General features: G+C 37.2%; 3 protein-coding genes across 5 annotated transcripts; 1 reads left to right on the forward strand and 2 right to left on the reverse strand.

The window, feature by feature from the left end:
* The first annotated feature begins 250 nt into the window (after positions 1–250).
* On the forward strand, positions 251–10,055 carry LOC149014078 (uncharacterized). The gene is made up of 11 exons (XM_089157796.1): positions 251–907; positions 1,012–1,225; positions 1,516–1,598; positions 1,707–1,807; positions 2,926–3,021; positions 4,169–4,222; positions 5,678–5,826; positions 5,909–6,026; positions 8,188–8,275; positions 8,775–8,932; positions 9,070–10,055. Exons 1-10 carry the CDS (start codon positions 778–780, stop codon positions 8,927–8,929), a joined length of 1,188 nt encoding a protein of 395 aa, XP_089013922.1. The 5' UTR covers positions 251–777; the 3' UTR covers positions 8,930–8,932; positions 9,070–10,055.
* Positions 10,056–11,207: 1,152 nt separating this feature from the next.
* LOC149014079 (protein ABIL2-like) lies at positions 11,208–15,853 on the reverse strand. 3 transcript variants are annotated; one of them, XM_089159684.1, is made up of 10 exons: positions 15,531–15,853; positions 14,955–15,090; positions 14,513–14,595; positions 14,254–14,404; positions 13,322–13,421; positions 12,840–12,929; positions 12,705–12,744; positions 12,556–12,620; positions 12,217–12,353; positions 11,208–12,013 (listed from the first exon to the last, which is right to left on the reverse strand). In XM_089159684.1, exons 2-10 carry the CDS (start codon positions 15,048–15,050, stop codon positions 11,825–11,827), a joined length of 951 nt encoding a protein of 316 aa, XP_089015810.1. In that variant the 5' UTR covers positions 15,051–15,090; positions 15,531–15,853; the 3' UTR covers positions 11,208–11,824. The 3 variants fall into 3 exon arrangements, with proteins under 3 accessions (XP_089015810.1, XP_089015811.1, XP_089015809.1); XM_089159685.1 differs by having other exon boundaries at positions 12,705–12,741; positions 12,840–12,932; XM_089159683.1 differs by having other exon boundaries at positions 12,840–12,932.
* Positions 15,854–17,831: 1,978 nt separating this feature from the next.
* LOC149014080 (SKP1-like protein 11) lies at positions 17,832–19,091 on the reverse strand. Its single transcript, XM_089159686.1, has 2 exons — positions 18,704–19,091; positions 17,832–18,410 (listed from the first exon to the last, which is right to left on the reverse strand). The coding sequence occupies exons 1-2, from the start codon at positions 19,037–19,039 to the stop codon at positions 18,249–18,251; spliced, it is 498 nt and encodes a 165-aa protein (XP_089015812.1). The 5' UTR covers positions 19,040–19,091; the 3' UTR covers positions 17,832–18,248.
* Between the last annotated feature and the right edge of the window lie 4,490 nt (positions 19,092–23,581).

Below are 23,581 nucleotides of genomic sequence, written 5' to 3' on the forward strand. Positions count from 1 at the left end.
ACCACTAATTTTATGATAATTCCTGTATGTGGGGTTTGCACTTTAATCTCTAAAAAATTTCTATAGAAACAGAGATCAACATCAATCTTTTAGCGGTGAAAAGTCTCAGATCGAGAGAGAGAGAGAGGGAAGACGAGCTTTCCTTATTCTTTTAATGGCTGTAGGGCCGATTCGGCCGAAAGCGCACCTTTTTTTAATGTCTAAAAGAAGATAGATCCTCACGCCGACAGGGTAAGAAGCTCATTTGCTAAAACGAAAATCGTTTTCTTATTCCATCTAAATGTAGGGCAAGAGATTCTCCAACAACAACGGTGGTGGCACGAGAGCTCCTCTGTTCAGGCACCATGAATTTCTGGAAGAAATGCTTCAACCATTACTGTTTCAACTCTCTCTCTCTCTCTCTCTCTCTCTCTCTCTCTCTCTCTCTCTCTCTCTCTCTCTTACTCTGTGTAGCTCATTTAGTACCAGAAAGCCAAATCTTTCCTGCGCATAATATGCTGATGGTGATTATAGTTAAACTCAACCACCCAAATCGCAGAAGAATCATTTGATGTGGCGTCACACTTGACACCACAAATTATCTGTCACGTGGTATCAGTCAACCTCTCTCTCTCTCTCCAGTCTTCTCGACGACAGACGCACACCTAATAAATACAGTTCATATTTCCTTTCTGAATCAAACTTTCCGGAAATCAAAGAGATAGAGAGTCGCGCTTCTCCTCCTTTGGTTTTGAAATAAGTTGTTCTTCCCCTATTTCTGTTCAATCCGGGAAAACCATGCCCTTCTGTGATGTCAGCAAATATCAGGAAGAAGGAGAAGGAGGAGGAGGAGGAGGAGCGAGTTGTGGAATTAAGATTTTCTATAGAAACTACGGTCATGGGAGAACCAAAGTTCTTCTTATAATTGGTTTTCTTCTTTAGCCATTTCTTTTATCGTCTGTTCTGTATTTCTAATCAACTGCATTCCAATTTCCCTGGTTATTGACGCTTATCTGTTATAACTACAATTAGGTTTGGCCGGAACTCATGATTCCTGGGGACCTCAAATTAAGGGCCTCATCGGTGTTGACACGCCCAATGATGCTGAGTCGAAGACCAGTTCATCAAAACTGAACGATCCAGAAGAGGGTTCTGATAGTGATGATCATGTGGGAATTGAAGTTTGCTCTTTTGATAATCGTGGTATGGGTCAGTCATCTGTTCCCACCAAGAGATCAGAATATACGTACGTTCTGCTTCTGTGCAATTATCTCTTTCCTTTATCTAGTTTTCCTCCTTTCTTCTTGCGCTGTATTCTGATTGGTGTCCTTTGTTAAACTGATTTTAGTCTACAATATGATAACCCAGAATAAGATGACTTGTTGGGTTTTGGATTCAGATCCTTCAACAACCATCCGACATGTGTGTGAGAGAGAATAGGAGCTTAATCGTTTTTATCTTTTTCAATAGATGCATTGCTTCTAATGGTTCATTAGTTGTGGAGATTGATATGGAATTCATCTAATGGGTTTGCAGAACAAAAATCATGGCAAGGGATGCTATAGCTCTAATGGATCACTTGGGTTGGGAAAAAGTTCATGTCTTTGGGCATTCAATGGGTAAGCTTGGAGTCTCTATGTTTAATTTGCTGTCCACATTGTTTGTAATTTGATCGTTTGTATTAAGTTTCTGTATTCTTTTGGTCTTAAACTTCCTCTTTTATACAGGCGCTATGATAGCTTGCAAGCTGGCTGCAATGGTACCTGAGAGGTTATTGTCATTGGCCTTGCTTAATGTAACTGGTGGAGGTTTTGAATGTTTTCCTAAGGTATAATAATGTATCTTCTCCCCCCCCCCCCCCCCTCTCCAAAAAAAAAGAAAAGAAAAAAGAAGAAGAGTATAGTTAAGATATTCTAACTGGATTCAGTGCCACTAGGCTACTCTTGTTGCTCTCATCCTTGTGTGATTCCTGAACCCAAGCCATTATATGCCAATGCTATAATTCATATTTCAATCTGATGTATTAAATTGAGCAGTGGGAATCATTTATGTTCTCTCTGAAGTAGATCACATTAGGCTATTTGACTGAACTAGCAAAGCACTACATAGAAATCTCAGCTGCTTCAAGATTACGTAACCAATATCTTCCGGCAATTATCTTATTGATTCCAAGAATTGCGAGTCCAAAGTCCAGTTGATTATAGCATCTATATTGTGGACTTAAGACAGTTTTTGTGCAATTTTGCCTGACCAAAAGTGTGTTTCTTCTGGGTGGCATTCTAATTCTTGTATGGCCTCTTTTAATTTTTGTTGCTTCTGCAACTCAAAATGCATTTGCTTGGTTTTTAAACATTTGGTTCATCACATGAATACTTCAGGTGACTTGGAATGACTTGCACACTGCGTGCATTGTTGTTTTTTTTTTCTTGGGGGGGGACAGAGGGAAGTAAAAGGTCTTTATTTGTTTTGATAGTCGCTACAGACCAAGTAAATATTAGTGCTCATGTATTAAGTAAACAATATTAGTTCAACATTTATCTTGTAATGCAGATACGGCTGATAAATTGGAACAGGATGTTATTCATTGTTTTTCCTTGGTCATTTATTCTGTGAAGATGAAAAAGCTCAAAACCAAGATATACATAATAAAAAGTGAAAATGTTCTACAGAAATAAAATGTGGAAAAATTGTGTTGAACAATTATTTCTGGAGAGGTTACTTTCTTATTTTAGTTACTTCTACATGACCTCCTATAGAGCCAAGTATCTATCAGTTCTTCTCATAACATTTGGCCACTTCAAAAGACTCTGTGGGAGAAGTTTGAGAAAAGTTGAAGTAGATATTATCTTATAGGAATTGGATCCGTCTTTAAATAATAATAATAAATGAATAGGAATTCTGCTAATTTCTCTGCTTGGATAATCCTTATAGTTTCTTCTTCTGCAGTTAGATCTACAGACAATATCCATTGCTATCCGTTTTCTAATGGCAAAGACTCCTGAGCAGAGGGCAGCTGTTGACTTGGACACCCATTACACAAAGGTGAAATGTTGTTTGATTATGCTTTTGCTACTGTTCTTGCTTACTGATAAATTATTGGCAAATGATTTTAACTGATGTGGCCATCCTCTTCATTTTTAACTGGGCAACTGTTCTTGCTTTTTCTGCTATTCTTCTTAAGTGGTCTGGTACAGAAACCTTCATGTGCCAAAGTGCCAAAAATATTGTCTCCCATGAGAAATAGCAACCATTCCACGCGAAGGTTAAAATAGGTCCCACACTATCAGATAAGTTTTCCTCTATGCAAGTCAAGGATGTGATCTGCAAATCTGGCACAATAGTAGTTACTGATTGACCACAGAATGGGGCCTGATATATGGGGTTTAATTTTACATCATAACATTGCCCACGGATACTGGGTTCATGGGGAAAATTGTGTATAGCCCTCCCAACCCCAACACAAAACCAACACAAGAAAACACCACCCCAAGGGCTTTTCCCCGCGCGCGGCACCCCCCCCCCCACCAGCTATGGACTTATCTTCCCCCGTCACCAAAAGGCCTTGATACGGCCCTCAAAAAAAGCACCTCCTCATCTTTCTGTTATATGGTACCGTTAGGTCTGCAGTATCTGTTCTGTTCGGTTTCAGACCTCTTCCTCTTCTCCCTTTTCTTTAGGCCTTTTAACCACATGAACTCCTTGAATTGGAATCAGACTTATGGCATCCAGTGTGTATTTGTTCAAAAGCTTCACGGTTCCATGTGACTCGATAAACCAAAATATATACAACTTTAGGATTGTAGATTTGATTTATGGGCGGCAATTCTCTGTTGGAGCAATTGTGTAGTTCATTTTGTGTGTAGCCTCATTTTTTACTGATAATCTGCTGGAATTAAGTTTTCATTATCTTTTCTTTCTCACTGAATTTTGTTCATACCTGTCAAAAATTGTTCAACCTTCTGCTACAAACCCTGAATATTGAACTGAATGAATTGTGCATTAAAATCTGTTGAAACAAATTTGTCTTAAAAGTCTAGTACGAAATTAGCCATCTCTTAGTTGTTCACTATTGTTTGTGTCCTCTAAAGCATGTTTGCATATTGTTGATTTACCCACTTGCAAACACTTTCCACCAACACCATTTGCACAAGATAAGCAATATTTTTCTCACATTGTGCTGGATGTGCAGGAGTATCTTGACCAATATGTTGGACCTAAGACGCGAAGAACAATCTTGTATCAAGTACGCATACTAACTACATCAAACTTAAGTGATCCCCCTTTTTATGGTGTAGAGTTTGATTTGTTCATCTAACTTAAGTGCATTGAAGATTCAAGCTGAAAATTTTACCTTCTGTTTTGGCATCAAATATGCATTTAGATAGACCACCAGTGAATCTTCATTCCATTCCATTTATTTACTTTTAACCTTCAACGATGGATATTTCTTGCTTCCTCCTACAACTGTGGATTGGTTAAGATTGATTTTTTTTTGGGGGGGGGGGGGGGTGTTGGTGGGAGGAAATGAAAGAAAAAGAGGAACATAAGTTTTTTAGACTTTACAAAAAGCCAGTGCAGCCCCAGAAGGCCATAAAATGCTTTGTTGTCACACCAATATGATGACCTAGAACCGTATATTAAAACAACTGCAATTCAGAGAGTTTGTCTAGGCTGTGTGTTAACTCCAGACCAAGAGTCTAGTAGGATTTCTCAAATGTAGGTAATTGGTTTGTTTTGTGAACTTGTCATACAAACCCTGGATCAAATTTAGATATTCTTATTTATCTTTAGAAAAAAGAAAAAAAATTCTTTGTTCCCTATGAAGTTCTACCTTGAGCTTGATAATATATTTTAGTTTTTTCAGCCTTTCAAAAGATGTATTTAAGGGAACTTATCTTTTGGGTGGGGTACTGAAAGTATGAAACATTAATGTGAAGAGTATATAGGTATACAACTTCTACTCCACCAGGTCATAATACACAAGAAACACACTCTCATCACCAGTCTTTTATCACCATACAGATAACCCACACCTCAATAAATATTGTTTACAGACACCCAGCAGGTATCGGTATATAAGCTAAAACTGGTGCAGCATATTCCAAATAACTTTTCAATTACAAGTGCTTCAGAAATAATGTTCCATTTTTAATGATTATTCATCTGTAACCATCATATAAGGTAATTTAAAGTCTCTATTAATGCAGCAGTTTAGAAAACCTGAACTTTAAGAAAAATGAGATTCTTGCGTGCAAACTCAACCTGGAAGGTGGTGAATTAGTCAGGGTTTACAGATCTCACTGTCTGGTCCTACTCTAGTGACTGGTGCGGCTGTTCTATTTAGTAATTAAACCTAAATCCATTTGGTTATGTTCCTCATGTATTTCTTGTAAGCTTGATGTCATAAGCAGTATATTGCAAAATTAATAATTTGACCATGACTCAAGTTTCATCTTAAAAAAAAAATCTGAATATGCATGTTTTGGTTAGTAAGCCTCATCAGCTGATACTTAGGTCTTCATTTTTTTCAATTGGTTGATGCATGGAACTCATAGCATGTCAACTTTAATGATGAAAATTCTGCCGGTTTTGATGTTACCTTTCAACGTTATGATATCATGGTGGTTGTTTAGTGTTTACCTTTTCAACACCTCTATATCAAGCATCCCACCTAGCTCAAGTCATCTCTTTTTGGCAGGAATATGTGAAAAATATATCATCAACTGGGATGCAATCTAACTATGGTTTTGAGGGACAAGTTAATGCATGCTGGACACACAAAATGACACCTAAAGAATTGGAAATGATCCGATCTGCTGGGTTTCCGATTTCAGTCATTCATGGCAGGTTGAAACTCATCTAAATTTATATCATTCCCTCCTCTTATTTCCCATGAGAACACTAACTTGATATACTCGTTATTCTATAGGCATGACAAAATTGCTCAGATATATTATGGAAGGAAGCTTGCCGAGAAGCTACAGCCAATGGCTAGAATGATAGATCTTCATGGTGGACATCTAGTTAGTCATGAACGGCCTGAAGAGGTATTTTGAATGGTTTTCTCTGAACTCAGTATGTGATAGATTAGGTCATCCCATTGTCATGGGATCTATGATATTACTCTCTCCTAATGCAAGGGAAGGAAGGGTTAGGGATGGCATGCAAATGAAATCCATCATTTCTGTGAGGGAGAGCAAGGCACAGCATTTTTCCTGCTATCAAAACTGAATCGTGGATTGCTTTCTAAGAACCATTAGTCCAGATGACAAAAATGTTGAAGGCACTCAAGTTTTTACCATACCCCTTTTTTTCTTCACTGTGGAATAGGATGCTGCAAGAATTGAAACATGTGAGTTTGAATGGACAGCTGGCCTACTTGATTAATGTTTAAATTGTGGCATAACACATGAAATTTATGAGATTGAATGGACACAGATGTAAACCTACTTATGGAAAAAGGATATGATTTCAGAAATCCAAGACACAGACATAAATGCTTGTGACTAACAAAAGCACTACCCAAATTAGGCACAGAAGCATGAATATTAATTTATTTCTTAAAATGATATAACTACGCTAGCTACAATAAAATGATGAAAGAAGAGGTCTGAAAGACCAGCTGCAGACAAAATTCTGGGGCATAAAAGTTGTTCCTTCAAGACATAGAGATTGATCATACAGGCATCAGCTTCATTGCTAAAATATTGAGATAAAGTTAGGGACAATCTCACCAGCAATGTTGTCTCAAACTCTTGATGTGGAAGATTGGACAATGTAATGCAGACTGCCATACACAAAGATCATAAAACTTTAAAGGGAAGGAAGTCCTGCAATAAACTATTGTTTGATCTATACGCCTTCTAGTCACAACAGCTGCACTGTTTAGGCACCAACCTTGACGGTTGGACCAACAGACCATATTCACCTTGACACCAACTAACTGTTAACACATTAGTAACTAACATTAGCTAGGATATTAAACTAATCAAACACTGGAACACTGACCAGAAAGCTAGACTTGTCTTATGTTCTTTGGTTTTTGAAATATTAGACTATAGGATCTAGCAAACGATGATATCCTTGTCCAATCAAGTTGTTCTAATATTTTAAATTCCCATCTGTTAGGTACCATATTAGTACTGGTGTGACTTCTCTCTGTATATCAGACCAGTATACTGCTACCATGAAATATTGCTGGAACCCACCTAAATATCTTAGTTTAGGAATGAGATTACCTGGAGAAGCTGCTTCCTGCTAGATTCTTCTGATTTTTTTAGGAGTGAGAATATTCATTCTCTGAATGGTAAAGAAGACGTTTTAATTTTGGTATATTTTCTTGAAGGCACAACAGGATATGGTTGTAAAAGCCTACTTGTTCATTGGCATATTCTAAACCAGAACACGCACACCCAGAACCACCCAGAAAAGAGAAAGAGAAGAAGGTTATAATGAAAAAGAAGAGGGAAAAAAAAAAGAAAGATAGAAAAAAGGGGGGGGGGATGAAATAAATTCATTTTACAACCTTCAAAACAATGTAGTTGATCTAATGCAAGAAAGGGAATTATGAATGACACGGATGACAATGAAATTTGTGGAAATAAATTTACATGTTTATGTGTGACATTGTGGTTACAGATACATGCTGATAGCCAGCTTGTCATATGGTATGCTTCGCATTTAGATCATATTATTGTATTCAAGGTGACACATTGTCCAGCCACCTTGCTGACTTGGTTTCCCTATCCTATGCCTTGGTCTCCTAGCCACCTTGATAACTAAGGGTCATATTAGTGGAATAATATCTGGAGGTTTTGCTTGTGAGAAATTTGAACATTTGTTCAGCATAACTTTATGAAGAAAATAGGCGAAAACAACTTATTCAGAATCCTCTCATATTTATCATGGACTTATTTAGAACTCTATTTGTGTCAGCCGGAGTCCTACCATAATTGTCATGGCATCTAGGTGAGCAAGGGTTAGGTGGTGGCTTTGAAACAAGGTGAAATCAACAAGGCCACTAAGGAACCTGTGTAGGAGACTCTTGACGACTACTTTTGTTTCCTATACATTCCACATGCATAATTGAGATCATATATCCCCAGTATGTGCCTATTTTGTGTAAAAATTGTTAACAATAACCTTTGATAACTCACCATATTTACTTAGGATCCATCTAACCCATAATGCTGATGCAAAACCTTTCAGGTCAACAAGGCTCTTTTGGAGTTAATCAAGGCATCAGAGTTGAAGTTGAGTCCAAGTGATTGGTCAAATTTGCCCAAGAAAGAAACATGTGAGTACAGAACAAGCAATCATCCTACCCTGTTTTTATTATATTTCCTGCAACCATGAATATACTAGTGTCACATGAGCACGAAAAAAATAGTCATTTTTGGAACATGGCATCCTTCTGCTTTAAAAATGGGAAGCATGGCACATGAGCTTTTCCTGAAAATGTTTTGAGAACCAGTAGGAGGCTGTATTTGTTGCAGAGCTCCTAAACGAAAAGTAAGTTCTTTACTTAGAGATCATGACTCGTATTTGAGAAATTGAGCCCTAAGAGCTTTACAACTACAAGCAATAGACTAGCTAGATAGATTATTGATGGTAAGCCCCAATACAGAAAGTCCTAAAATATAGAAGATGGAATAGAAAAGAATAATATGCTGACCAATTTCCGAGTTCTTCTATAGCAGATGAACTTGAGAGAGAGAATCCTACAATCGGTGTGATTTGTCTTTCATTATAATTCCAAATGCCCTATGCTAATTAAAGTGTTTGTTGAATATCAGGGTGGCAAGCCAATGAGGCAGTCATGTTTGACATTATGGTGAAATTTCAGTTTTGCATTCAATACCTTTTTGGTCTCTTCATTATGGCAATTGAATATGGAAGGAAAGCTTTAAGAAGCATAAAGCCAGTTCAAGTGGCACCCTCCATCTCATAAGAGGTAAAGTTCAGTGTTGCCTTCCCCGCATTGGTTGCATGGGTCATATGTTTTGCCAGTCATGTTTCAATTTTGATATTTAGATAACAACAGTCTGGCATGCCAAAAGATTAATCAGAGTCCATTTCTATTGTTGACAGGTCAGGATTTATTTACTCATCAGCTGAAGATTTTACTGTTTCAAAAAAAGTAATCAATTCAAAAGTAAGAATTAAATGTAGAGCAAAGAGACCAGAGATCCAATCGAGGAGGTCCATATATTAACAGGTCCTCTCGATATCCAATTCAAAAATTCCCTTCTAAATGGGAATTCATCAAGAATGAAACTTGTATGCTTCCAATAGATGCAGACAAGCCCCAGTCCTTGTACGGAAGTGTAAACACATTGTATTACTAAGATCTTTGAAATGAATGCTTCTTTTCTGTTTCATACAGATCTTTTTCTTTCTGATCAGGGTTGAATCACAGTAAGAGAGTGACCAAAATAAGCAGAATTTAAAAAAAAAAAAAAAAAAAAAATTTGTAGTAAGCGTAAAACAGGGGAGGTTTGGCAATAATCTGAGTCTAAACAAGTTTCAAGCCCAAGTAAATTAAGATGAAAAACTTGCCAATTGATAGGGAAAACCTTGAGTTGGTGGTGCTATTTTTAATCCTCCTAACCAAGGGTATCTAAATCAGAGATACGAAGGTTACTAGGTCAATAACTAGTGCACTTGCAGGTTACAGAAATGTACCTCAATGACACCCACTTAACAATCTAACACAGGAATTAAAAGAATGACCAAATTGTATAGGCTTAAATTAATTTGTTGAGGTAGAAATCTTCATTAACTGTTCGAATCAGAGTGGGAGAGGATCAACTTTGAAGATATCTGATATATACAGATCATGGGCATCAACTTGAATTCATCACACGAAATGGGCAGAGCAGAAGCATTTAATAAATGATCAACGTGAACCTTTTCTTCTTAGTCCTACCAACTAAGAAGCAACAGAGGAAAGGAGCACTGTAACTGACAGGTTTACAAGATGAACCAAGGAATTGAAAAAAGGGCCAAATGGTATAGGCTTGACTTAATTTGTTGAGGACCTTGAGGTAGTAGTAATCTTAAATTCTTAATTAACTGTTTGAATCCGAGTCTGGATAGGATCAGTTTTGAAGTTATCTGATATATACAGATCCTGGGCATCAACATAAACTCATCACACGAAATGGGCAGACCAGAACCATTGAGTAAATAATCAACCTGAACCCATCTCATTACATTAGTCCTACCTACTAAGAAGCAAGAACAGCGGAAAGGAGCACTGGAACTCCATTTGTCAACTCACTTAGGGCTCCAGCTAACCCCTTTTTTTTTCTCTCTCTCTCTCTCTTTGGTTGAAAAAGGGAGAGGGAGAGGAGAGAGAGAGAGAGAGAGAGAGAGAGAGAGAGAGAGGGAGGGAGGGAGAGTTGTACCTGGTGCCTCCATGCTCCTGTGTGCTCCAAATCTGAACTGCTCTGTTTCAACTTTCACTAAACTGCTTTGTATATGGGTAGGTGGAGAAAAGGAAATCGTCGGTCAAAGATGTGGAAAACCAAAAAGGTCGTAGTTTCAATAATATGCTTCGGAGAATATACTGGGTTCGCTGATGTCACAGTTTCAGCTTCAGAAGCTACTTGGTCTATCGGAAATTTGTCAGTCAAAAATGAACCATCCATTTCCTTCCAGATGTGTGATAAATGTCCCAGTATCACATCAAATGGTAGATTACTAAAAGAGATCAACTGATTGATGTGACATATAAATGGATTTCTACCATTTGATGTGATGCTGGAACACTTGTCACACATCTACAAGGAAATAGATGGTCTATTTCCTTGTAAGAAATGTCTATCACATTACACCATATGTTTGTGGTGTTAAGGAAGGAATCTTTTTGAGTCAGGGTAATTTCGTCCATTCAGATTTGGACTAGGATGACTTTTTTCTTTTTTGTCCAAGGAGCTATTACATACATACATGGAGAATATTACTTATATATTTCGTGGTTTGAATCCCAATTTCTCACTTGAAAGGTGAGGTTCTTAACTATTCTACTAACCTTCTATTGGCCTTTGGACTTAAGATGACGCTGCCTCAAAACTCATACAGGCCCACAACTTCGCACCAGATCACTAGTCAAAAATAAAACCTATCGGACAATTTTGTCCTCATGCTTAAAGAAAATCACTTTTTGAACGGCTTGCCCCACTGAATAGAGGAGATTTGAATCACTGAATTATGTTTCTTAGCCTGGACTGACTAGAAAATATTGCCTGGTTTGAAACCTAACGGAGACACCCCTAACTAAATTATTGAATACCTTCACATTCAATTAGGAAAACGGTTCATAGTGTTTTCTTTGCATCAGATAGAACAGAGAACTATCTTACCAAAAAAAAAGATAGAACAGAGAACTAATGAATTGCGACTTGTTATAAATGAATTTAAAAATTAACAAGGATTTACAAGTGAAAGTAGACAAATCTAGCTTCAAAATGTACTCATTCATCAAGTTTTCAGTGAAAAATGTTAAGGAAGGGTACATTCAATAACCAAACAAATCATTGATAATACATGATGTTGCTTATCCTCAACCTGGAAGCAAGAGGCACAACAGCTACAAACAAATACAATATCCCAGAGTACAAAAGAAATCATCTATGGTACACAAAGGCCACTTACTCTGGACCTGTAAGCAGGAAGAAACTAATGCAGTTTTATATTCTGTGTTACAATACAAAACCTATGGTTCTACAGGAATTGAAAGCACTTATCCTCAACCTGGAAACAGAATGAATGACAGGCAATCTTGTATAAGCAGGTACAGTCATTGCACTACTCTCTTCCATAATCTATCTCCACTGCTTTCTCAGTATTCATCCAAGTAAGAATACAGAACATCATCTTTCTTTGATTTTCGTCGGCTGAGCAACGCTTTGAGGAGGCGTTTGCTTTTGCTCGGGTTTTGTGGATTTTGTGAGTTCTGTTCATTCTCATTCGGGCGATCCCTATCAGCTGGGAGGCGCATTGAAGCTGATTTCCTTGGTTCAGAAGGATACTAAAAATAGAAAACAGAAATTTTCAGTTCAGTAACATAAACATGCACCCATTGCTTAAACATTGCACAAACATAATCTGGAAAGAGATGAAAACTACTAAACATAGAAGTATAAGATGTCAAGAACAATAAGCTTTATTTAGAGTTTGTATCCTTTTCCATTGCTTTTGCTACTAGCAACAGAATCTCTCTACCAACATTACCCGTTTTCTTGAAGTACTAGAGGCTAGAGTGGTCGGCCGGCTTCTGAGGGGAGTAGTTGAAGCAGCTGGCCTACTTGCAAGAGAGCCAGAACGTAAAAGTGGAAATGAAGACCGAGAAGGTGAGACTGTCGGCGTCTCTAATTTACAAATAAACATCCATCAGTAAAACATTCCCAGAAAGGGACTTTCAGACTTTTATAGCAACAAATTTTTTCTAAACAATAAAACAAGATGTGGACTTTGATACCGAAACACAAAGAAACACACATTGGCAAGTTGTCACCATATAAGTGTGTAACATAGTTTCCTTGAGTGTAATCTATCATTAAGACACTATACCTGTGAAGGAAAAGGTTCCAAGCTGCATAGCAGGTCGTGGAGAAGGTGATGGAGAACGCCCCTTTCTGCACATTATTACAAATTAAACAACAATCTTGGTGTGCTCCAGAAATAAATTAAAGTTAAAGAATAAGATGTGTGGCATTTACCCAAGTGATGGTGGGGTTTCTCGAATTGTTGCTCTAACTGCTATAAAACACCCACATCATGTTAGAGTCAAAAACCACAAAGATCATGTAATACCCAGGAAAAGGTCAAAAGAAGCAAGATGCAATATGCAATACCAGTCTTAAAATGATGCCAATCGTCTTCATCATCTAGGCTGCTTCCTTGATATTTTGATGTAGCATTGCCAGACCCCTGCATCCTCTCCCCTGCTGAACAAAAGATGCCAAAAGAAACCAGTAAATGCACATATCTTTTCCTCAGTGACATGAGTAACAAAACCAAAGTGATACTCCTATTCCTCTTTCCAAATGTAAATATTGAGGCATTGCAGCAAGAAGAAACCAGTAAATGCACACAAGAAACCAGTAAATGCACACATCTTTTCCTCAGTGACATGAGTAACAAAACCAAAGTGATACTCCTATTCCTCTTTCCAAATGTAAATATTGAGGCATTGCAGCAAGAAGAAACCAGTAAATGCACACATCTTTTCCTCAGTGACATGAGTAACAAAACCAAAGTGATACTCCTATTCCTCTTTCCAAATGTAAATATTGAGGCATTGCAGCAAGAACAAAGAATAAAGCGGAATTTTTACCTGGTAAAATGTATCGCTTATGATACTTAGGAGTTGGGATAATAAGTGATTGTTGGGATACTCCTTCACAGTCAATATATGCTTGGCACGTCCGTAGTCTCTAAGAAACCCAACAAAAGGTGGGGTTAGATAAATTCCCAGGAAAATAAAAGAATATTTCAGTACTCAGTGCCATTTCCATTGTGATTGTGTACAGCATGAACAAGCCTTGAGAGCAGGGTAACCACGAGATTCCAACTAGACTAAGACTCTAATTTGCATTCTTTAATAAATGATGACATACAACTGCATCAGTGAACTCTTTTGACAACCTATGTAACTTTCTGGACTCTCAATTCAAGGTCTCAATAGAGAAAGATTCAAGTTGAAATCCAATTAAAGTTGTGTCTGCACCATGAGTCAAATTACAAGGCAGGACAGATTTGTCCATCATCACATCGAAACAATCAAGTCATCTGCACCCATTTTATTATCTGGCCTATACAATAACAAAAATTCTGTAGAGATTCCCTGGATTTCTTTCAGTTCTATTTCCCAAACTTGACTTCTAGTAATTTCAAGAATCAAAATTTAAAATGTCTGATGAGAATCAACAATATCAGAATGATTCCATACATTGCTGTAAAGAGACATCCACAATTTTCACACTGCTGATTGTTGTTAAGAGGTTTTCATAGATTTCATTCTCTAGTTAGGAGCTGATACAGAAAATTCACAAATTATGACTTGACAATAGTACTAAAAAATAGTCTCACTGCAAATGTTATTCTTCAGATCTTACTAGTTGTGATCTCTTTTAGCATAACTTCTATAACACAAAAATTGCAACATAAAGTTATATAAACAGGCAAATAACCATTCACCAAAATTTACAAGAGATTTAAAAAAAAAAAGAAAAAGAAAAAAAGGGGGCAAGTAACCAAAAGCAGTACCTGCTCAACACAAGAAAACCGAAGCTCGGTTTCCAAAATCTCATTAATTTTTCCATCCAATATATCATTAACCTTAAATGTCATAGAACCCAAATGGTCTACTGTATTGACAATAGCTTTTATAGTATAATCTTTCAAGGTATCCACCACTCTGAAAGCACAAAAGAATGAGAATTCAGATTATAAACAAAAAATGAGAAGAAACTTTCACCTTAAACTGAATAGAAGTATTAGATAAAGTAAATCAGAGAAAACTTACATGTGTTTTTGGTCATCATTGATATAGGATAATTCAAAGTATTCTGCTGCAGAATACAACTGTGTCCTCAGATTCTTCAATTCCTGAAAAGAAATCTTGGGAGGGTAAGGGAAGGGGAATTTTGCAGTAACACCATGACATAAATCATTGAATTTTGCAGTAAAATGATTCTGGATGATCAAAATTATACGCAAAAACATTTTTAAGCAATCCCAGGCTATCAAGCAAAACAATATTAAGAAGACAGACTCCACAAATGGATTTCTTTCCCCAGAAAGAAGAAAACGAATCTTCAACTAACCGTTACCTCTGAAGAAGTAAATCTGAAAAAAGACATTGTACAACTAAACCGAAGAAATAAATAGACACTACCAGAACAGAGATAAGAGAGAGAGGGGGGGGGGTGATGGTGGTGCTGGGGGAAATAGGTTTGAACCTATACCTTGAGACTTTCTGAGAAGAGCAAGCTTTGCTGCATTGACAACTCATCAAAAGTGGATGCCTGCTGAGGAACAGAGTTTGAAGCCAATGAAGGCATTTTCACCCTTTTTGCTTTTAAACCAGTTCTCCTTCGCTACCTAGTAACAAAATCACAAAGGTTTAATGCGAAGTCAAAATTCTCTCTCTGTTGAACAGACTCCAAAAGACTATTTCATGCTCAAAGGTAATCAATATAGAAGGCAAATTGATTAAGCAAAGAAGATAAATAAGTAAATGGAATCGTGTTTCTGTTATCCCATTCCAACAAGAATCTGAATATCCAAATTCACATTGAAAACAATTCAAAGAAAGTTGAATCATCCCCAGAGAATCTAATAACTCAAAAACTGCTTGACGTTGGGCGCCGACAATGAATGACAAGAAGCAGATGAATAAACCGGGGAGCTTCAAGCAGAAACTATTATGGTAGTCCATTGATCTGTTCTGGCTCGCTCTCTATCTTACCCAGAAGCCCGGGAAAAAAAGAAAGAGCAGATGAAGAACAATTAGTTAGAAGAAAGAGGAAAGGAAGACAAACCAGAGCTTCTTCCTCCTTCAACGGCTGCAACCCAGAACCAGCTTCGCAATTCAAATCATCACCAGTTAAAAAGTGAAAGCCACAAGAATAAATGGGTTGTTAACAAAGCCTCCATTGATGGAGGTATTTGAATATATAAAAGTTTTGACCAAACCATGTAAGGACAAAGAGGATTAGAAAGAGGAGGTCTTCTATGATATTTTGGTCAAGGGTACTGAGAGATAATAACGATTAGAAGCAAAAGTTTGAGCTGATTAGTAGTCACTGCTCATACTGATGACAGTGAAAACAGAAGATCGCTTTCTTCCCTTCCCTTTCAATTGAAATTGAAAACTTAATGAACAGATTAGCAGAAAGAAAGAATGGATCAAACGGGCCAGGTCCCAACCCCCCACTTTACCTTCCCTCCCTTCTAGGCTTCAAATCATCATGTCCAAAGAATGGGTCCCTGGGCCCCTCTTACCCAACAGTAGATGAATACATCCATCATCACCCACCAAACGTTTTTATGTATCTTTTTAGTTCTCAGTGGCTGAAGTCAAAATTTCCCTCTCTCAGAATAATCCATCTTCCATGGACATCTTGTGCTTCAAGGGTGAAAGAGCATAGAGAGCTCAAACATAAATTTGTATCCTTAATGCTTGGTAGTAGGTATTATTAATCCATAACTTGGCCACAATCCTTCAGGTATATATATATATATATATATATATAATGATCTTAAAGAGGAAATGGGTGAGGAAGAGGAATGCTCTCCTATGAAAGATTTGCTTTTGTGACACATGACCTACAATTTCAATGTTTTATGACACTTTCTCCCAATCCCTAACCAATTTATGTACATCTATTATTTAAAGTTTGTCCTTGGCCAAGAGAGAGAAACACACCTTCTAAAACATACTTTTTTCACAGAATCTTTTTCTTTTTCCATTGAAATTCTTCACTAACGCTTGATGACAAGAGGGTTGTTAGTAGTCCCCCTTTGGGGTCTTTGTCATGAGCCTACAATTCAACAAGCATGCATGTCTCTCTCTAGCACTGGGTTCTTTCTTCTCATCATCTTCTGGAGAGGACAAGGAAATGAATGAAATCAGTCTAACACACTCTTGGAGGAAAGGGTAGAGACGAGACAAGTTAGCCCAACCACATACAGATACAGGAATCATAATGCAGCGTGAACGCGTGAGCCTTTTGTTTCAATCATGGTTGTTGTTCATCAAGCGGAACAGTTATGGAAACTAATTTCAGTCATAGTTGTTCATCAAGCGTGACAGTTGGGGAAACTAATGAGTTCAATAGTGGAGTGGAAATGATGAGAAAGTCACTCCAGAAGCTGCTTTGAAAGGACTTCCCTAATAAATCACATTTAAATTTGGGAATAGGTGAAGTTGGATTGGAGGAAAAAAAATTTATAGTTCTCCAAAAGTAGGAGGAAGGGAGCTTTCACCTGTCATGATATTTTAATAGTTTATTTATTTTTTATTTTATCTTATAAGTTATTTGGTGGAACATGAAATATATTTATATAAAACTTCCCAACATCCACTACCCAATAATGCAAAGAGTGTCGATTCCTCTTAGGACCTCAGTTCTGACATGGGCACCACTAACAAACTTGTTTTCTTTAAATTTTCTTCCCATGAAAGGGCATATGGCCGAAGGCTTATAAAAGTCAACCAACCATGGAATCAAAAGCCACACTATATATATCGAGTTTGGATCATCTTTCCATCGGAAATCATTGAAGGAACACTATGGGAGGTGATCCAGATTTATCAACATTTGCATAGACAAAGCCCTCGGAACTAAATTATCGACAATTACATTTATATCCCTAGGAACATAAACAATACTGCACTCTCAATTGTTTTGTTTAAAATTATTGTTAATTATTGTTTCTAGATCACTAAAATATGGGGGATCCATAGAAAAAAATAATGGTTTCCATTTGTTCTTTATTTTTGTTTCAACGAAGTCGGTCAATTAATGAAGTAATTATCTGCGTGACTGGCGGATGTGGGCCGGGCCGGGCCGGGCCGACTTGGGGAGAGTGGACTACAAATTCCACTTGACTTTTCCGTATATAGCAGTTGGTTGTTTATGTTTCTTAATAATACATAACAGCTTTAGAAATGTCATAAAGTTGCTTTTGGAGTTAGCCCATCAATCCTTCCTTACTAAGGGTACTCTCGTCCAGAAAATTATAAGCGTGGGCCATGACTGTTTTCACAAATTTGATCCGATTCAAACCCTCATAAGTTTTTTTTCTTTTTGAACAGATTTAGATGAACAATAACGATCGACAAAAAGGATTACAAGTAAAGAAAAACCAAGGTAGAGAATTGAAACATCAAACACTAACAAAATGATGGATTAGATGGGCCTTTGAAGCTAACAACCACCCAAACATAGAGAATTGGGCCACTAATAAAAGATGGGCTCGTGAGTCCATTACAAATTTAGCCCATTCTCGAAAGCCCAAACCACACTGTGCACCTTCTTTGTTCTTCTTCCTGACATCATCAAGTGACGGAGGAGATCGAAAACAGAAAAACCAGAAAAACTCAGTAATCACGCAAGATCGAATGCAACCGAAGCGGGTTTTGGCGACTCAAGAATCAATCAACTACAACATGTACGTACACTTCAAAATCACTAAACTAAGAACCAAGAATCATTTACTTCGTATCCAGAATCCTTCAATTTGAACAATTTCATTCATAGGCCAACGGGTTCTCTCTCCGACACTGCTCGTCTTCCTGGGTGATGTCGTTCTGCAAATTCTCTTATGAAGGTTCTTGGATTTTCCCCCCTAATAATAGGTACAACTGCCAAGGCTGACACTTTTTTCAGGTTCCTGATTTCCAGATAATCGGCTGCCTGTAAACAAAACAGAATCAATATCAACATCTACATCTACATTGCTGTGAAGAACACAGTACGTCAAGACTCAAAGAAAGGAATATATGAATGTTATGATGACCGAAACTAATTCTTTCTACGGAAAGAAACCCTAGTCTAGCCAGATAAACTCTCCGTAATCAAGAAACCCTAAGATAACTTCAGAATGCCATAACCTAATAATCCATCATAGCAGACGATGAAAACCTATCAACTCACAGACGACAATCTACAAAACCTTATTGCGAAACGATTATAAGAGAAACACTTACCGCGAAAAGGTGGAATAATATGACTTTATCAACATTAAAGAACTCCGGATCTAATCTCGCGATATCTTGGTCATAATTGGGATTGCAGCGAATGCTAACTTGCGTGTAACAGTATTCGATCACCTTGGATAAAATCATAGAGTGGATATTAGGTAAAGAAATCACAGTGCCTTCTTCTGCTTCTTCTATCTTCTTTTTAAGGGTCGGCGACTGATCAGCGACCACAGCAATGTCGACTTCAAAATGTAGTCCATCAGAACTTCTCAGCATCACCGTCGAAGGCATGATCGCATTTTCTCCATCAGAACTTCTCAGCGTCACCTTCGAAGCAGGCATGATCGCTGACTTGATAAAAGAGTAAATTCTTCTCAGACAAGGGGAGAAAGAAAGTCTCTTTAAAGGACACATAACTAAAGACACCAGACACCAGAGAGACGGTGCCCCATATTTATAGATCTCATTCGTTGATTTTTGTTTTTTTTTCTTTTAATTTTCTTTTAATTTTCTTTTCTATAGGATTCCATTTTTTAGCATTAAAATTTTCATTTATACGCCTGAGGTTTTATCTAATTTATTTTTCTTTTTTCTGAAGAAAAAAAAAAAAGAAAAATGGCATTTTACATTTTGCTCGTCTTGTATTCGCTAAGGATGTAACTTTATTTTTATAACCAAATTGTTGTTATACTTCTACTAAAAAATTATTCTTATACTCATTTCAAATTTTTTTTTCACCTTATATCTCAATCTTGAACAAAGGTAGCGAGTACCAATAATTTGGTATTGAAATAATCTTCTAAATGAATTTTGTTTTTTTATTTAAAGAACAAAAATCAAAAGGTATAAAAAAGGTGTGACATTTTGGTGATTTCGCCTTCCACCGGTTGCTAAAATCAGCGAATCGTTTTTGCCGACATATGCGCGCGGTGACTTTTGTTTAAAATTCTTTAAGCAAAATGAAGATAATAATTAATAAAGCAAACAATATCACTCATTAATTGTTTTATCACGTGTGTGACTAAAAAGACTTAACGTCAAATCATTCTTTTTTATTCCCCCATTCCATTACAGATGAGTCTAACATCTTGAAAGTTGAAACCACATGAAAGTTCAAAGTGTCTAAGTTAGGTATTCCTTTCCTTCGATCATACAACAGGGAACCCGGCCATGTTGCTGATTCTTCTTCTTCAACTTGTTTCACTACTAGGAAGACTTCACTTCTCAATTCTCCATCTTCAAGACTTGTTTTTCATTTTGCCTTTGATGGTTCTCAATTCTTTGAGGTACTCAAGTAGCAGCATCAGACAACACTTCCATTACCTAGCTTTGTTCAATTCTCCACCACCGCAGCAAGAACACTACAACCAATTGCATCAGCAGCATCAACAAATAATGTCATTCACTCACCAGATGAGTGAGGTATGGCTTACTTACCTGGATTATTTAGGGAAGGGTAATTATCACAGCAATATGGTCAGCTTCTCCATTATTGGCGTAACACTCTTAGATATATCATAGAGAGAAAGAGAGAGAGAGAGAGGAGGTGACTTACCAAGAAGGAATTCAGTGATTCCGGCAAAGATTATGGCAATTAGATCTTTGCTTCATGAAGTTTTGTTGATTTTATCCGATTTTCCGCCAATTTTTGACAAATACCATTTTCGTCCTTTTTTTTTTTAAATTTCGCTACCCACTGAATTAAAAATGGCAAATATAACTGAAATGTTTTCCGTGTAAAAGGCATTTTAGACTACGAAAGTGAGGGAGTGTCCTTAATTTTTTTGGATTTTTTAACCATGGCAAATACAAAATGTCATTTTTTTATTTATAAAAATAATTTGAGTCAAACCTCATGGAGCATAGACGAAGTTACTAATTCCTGTATCAGAACTTTATAGTTAAAACTTACCAAAAAAAACTTTATGGTTAAAAACTTCATTTTCCCTTGAATAAAGGTAACTTTACGTAACTTATAAAAACTTGAATAAAAAAGAACTTTGCAATCATTTATTTGAATATATAAAGTTGTTTGATATATTTATCAGTTTTGGGTCTTCCTTCAACTTTTTTACCACTCAAATTACGAGTGTAAATGGATAACCGAAATCTGCTTCAGAATTTGTATCGCATCCGTTTAGGGTTTTTCGAATCCATCTGATTACTATTAAAATGCGAATATGATATACCCCTTTCTTACCGATTATTATACGTCCAAAATTTTTTATGATTCTTATTTTTATAAAATTTTTTCCTGTGATATTTGACTATTTTTTCTCGATTATTTTACTAGACTAGCTACTAGTGTGAAATCCCCCGGATTTCTACCCCTTTAACCCGTGGCTTCAAAATCAAAAAAACCGGGCCTCGAGTTGACGCAAATGTGGGCTATTCAAGTGGAGCCCGAAGGGTTGGAAATGGAACCAATGTTGGTGGATGACCCTTGTGATGACTCATCAGCTCTCCTAAAGTTTTAAGTGAAGAAAAAGATTAATCTCGATGGTGTAAAAATGGTGATTTTGGAACTTCCGTAGATCGGCGATGGAGAATCCGATTGACCCAAATAAGGTATCAAATCGAAGATCGTCAAAAGACCTTTCCAACAAGCCAAAAATCACCAAAATCGGAGTCCATTTGAGGGGTCAAATTGGGACCGGTTGAATGGTCGGTCGACCGCCCCAACCCCCCAGCCATTTTCCAGCTTTGGGGCAGAATCAGGTTTTTCATGTTTAAAACCCTATTTTGAGTTTCTAACCTCTCATACTTCCATTTTAGAAGGCTAGTACTAAGCTGAGGCTAAAGGAGGAAGAGAAACCAAGGGAAAGTAAGGTTTCTAAGCATTTGGACGCGTGCTAACACCCGGATCATTGCGGAAACGTTAGGAAATGTAAGAATCATCAAACCCTCTTCTTTAAGCTTAGTTTTTGGAGTAGTTCTTCGCAATAAATGATAGATTTGAGTAGTTGTTGCTTGATAGGTGTTTTGAATGCTTGCAAATAGTTTTATTTATGTTTCCCTCTAGTTGTAAGTGATTTGTGCGAGTCGTTGCAAACGATTTTGCATTTTGGCTCGCAGACCCAGCCGAGAGCACTCTCGAGAGCACAAAATTGGGGCTTTTTGATTGAGATGGAATTAGATCAAATTAGACATTAGACAATCAAGTTTGATAACTTTATACTTGAACTTGATTTATTCTTGTTCTTTTAATTATGATATATCTTGTGTTGTATGGAATTGTCACTGAACCTAGGTCCTGCGGTGTATCACTCCCACGGGTATTCGGGTATGGCCGGATCTGGCTGGGTGGGGTGTGACAACCAGAGTTGCTAAATTCTTAAATTTCAAACCTATCATTCACAAATAAAATGGTAAAGATGTAAATAGGTAGTCGAAAATGCTATCTCAAAATGCTCTCGGTACTCTAGAGTTCGGGGATTGTGTGGGTTCTTACTCTTAAGAGTGTGAGTTCAAAATTCATAATGAGGTCTCTAACCCTGTGAGAAGGATCTTGGTTCATGAGTTCCTAATGAATATGTTAAGCTTTCTGTATTAGGCACTAACCTGTCTTAGAATACTTCCACGGACATACCTTGACAAAATGCAGTGATCCAAGTACCACTTGTTTGTTTCCGATTTCTAATGTTACATGAGGGTGCTCAAATTATCCATGGTATCTAGCTTCTTTATTTGGAAAGAGTCAATTGGGTAGGGGCAAAGTTTGTGCTGGGAACTTGGGGAAGGTGATGACAGTAGTGAGGACTATGTTTTCCAACTCTTAAAAGATTGATGGGAAAGTGATTAAACCATACGTCTATGGTGTTAAACAAATAAACTGTGGAGTCGGAGGCTCTGCTAACACGGGTGATTTTTCACTGACTTTATAGAAGGAGAGTACTCTCTCTATGAAAATCTTCATATGTCTCACTTCCCGAAGAGTGGGATCTTTCCTTTTTGTTCTTCTGCTAGAAGAATGTTTCGAGAGAAGGCAACTATGTTGGAGAGGTTCTCCTGGCAGGGGTTGCTTGCAATTTTGCACTATGCCTCACAGAGGTCATCCTTGATTCATTGCAAGACTAGGGGCATGACTCTCATCCAATTCTTTATCTTCATCCTCTGTTGTCTTGATGATTCTTTTGCACGATACTAGTTTTTTAAAGCTGCTTTACAAATCTCTTTTCAGCTTTTGCCTAAAGAAAGAAATTCTAATTAAAAAGCATAAAACAAAAAAGACTAACAAATCTATTATACGGGAGTTCTTTCTCATTTTGAAAAAAATAAATGGCATCTATCTTTTGGCAACTGTACGGGAAGATCTTAGCATTAAGCTTAGCATTGAACGTGCCAACAACAACGCCCATTTTTCTTGCTAATGGCATAGGTTGTTGACGGCTATTAGAAAAGCAACAAGGCAAAGAGTGCCAAAAGGGCATACGGCCGAGGGTTATAAAAGTCAACTAACCATGGGATCAAAAGGCCACACTGTAAACATCGAGTTTTGATCATCTTTTCATCGGTTCTCTAATGCTTTTTCACTATACATATTATATGGGGCTTATATGAGATCTTCTTTTTTTTTTTTTTTTTTTGACATGTGTAATGGATAAAAAAAATGAATGTTTCATACATCTGTCTTATCCCAAAGGTGCCCTTCCCTGATACAGCAGAGAAATTCAGACAATTAGCTTGGGTGGAGTTGCAACAAAGATAGTCTCCAAGATTATGGCACTGAGACTGTTAGTATTCTTACCAGATATTATCAGTCCCTTTCAGTCAGCCTTCATACCATCTAGACAGATATCTGATAACATCATGAACTGTTCACTACATCAAACATAGAAAAAAAAAGGCAAGAAGAAATTAGTGGGGATAAAGCTGGATATGAAA

Source organism: Hakea prostrata, chromosome 6, assembly GCF_041222555.1.
Source record: "Hakea prostrata isolate BN-2017 chromosome 6, UWA_Hpros_2, whole genome shotgun sequence".
Taxonomy (NCBI): Eukaryota; Viridiplantae; Streptophyta; class Magnoliopsida; order Proteales; family Proteaceae; genus Hakea; species Hakea prostrata.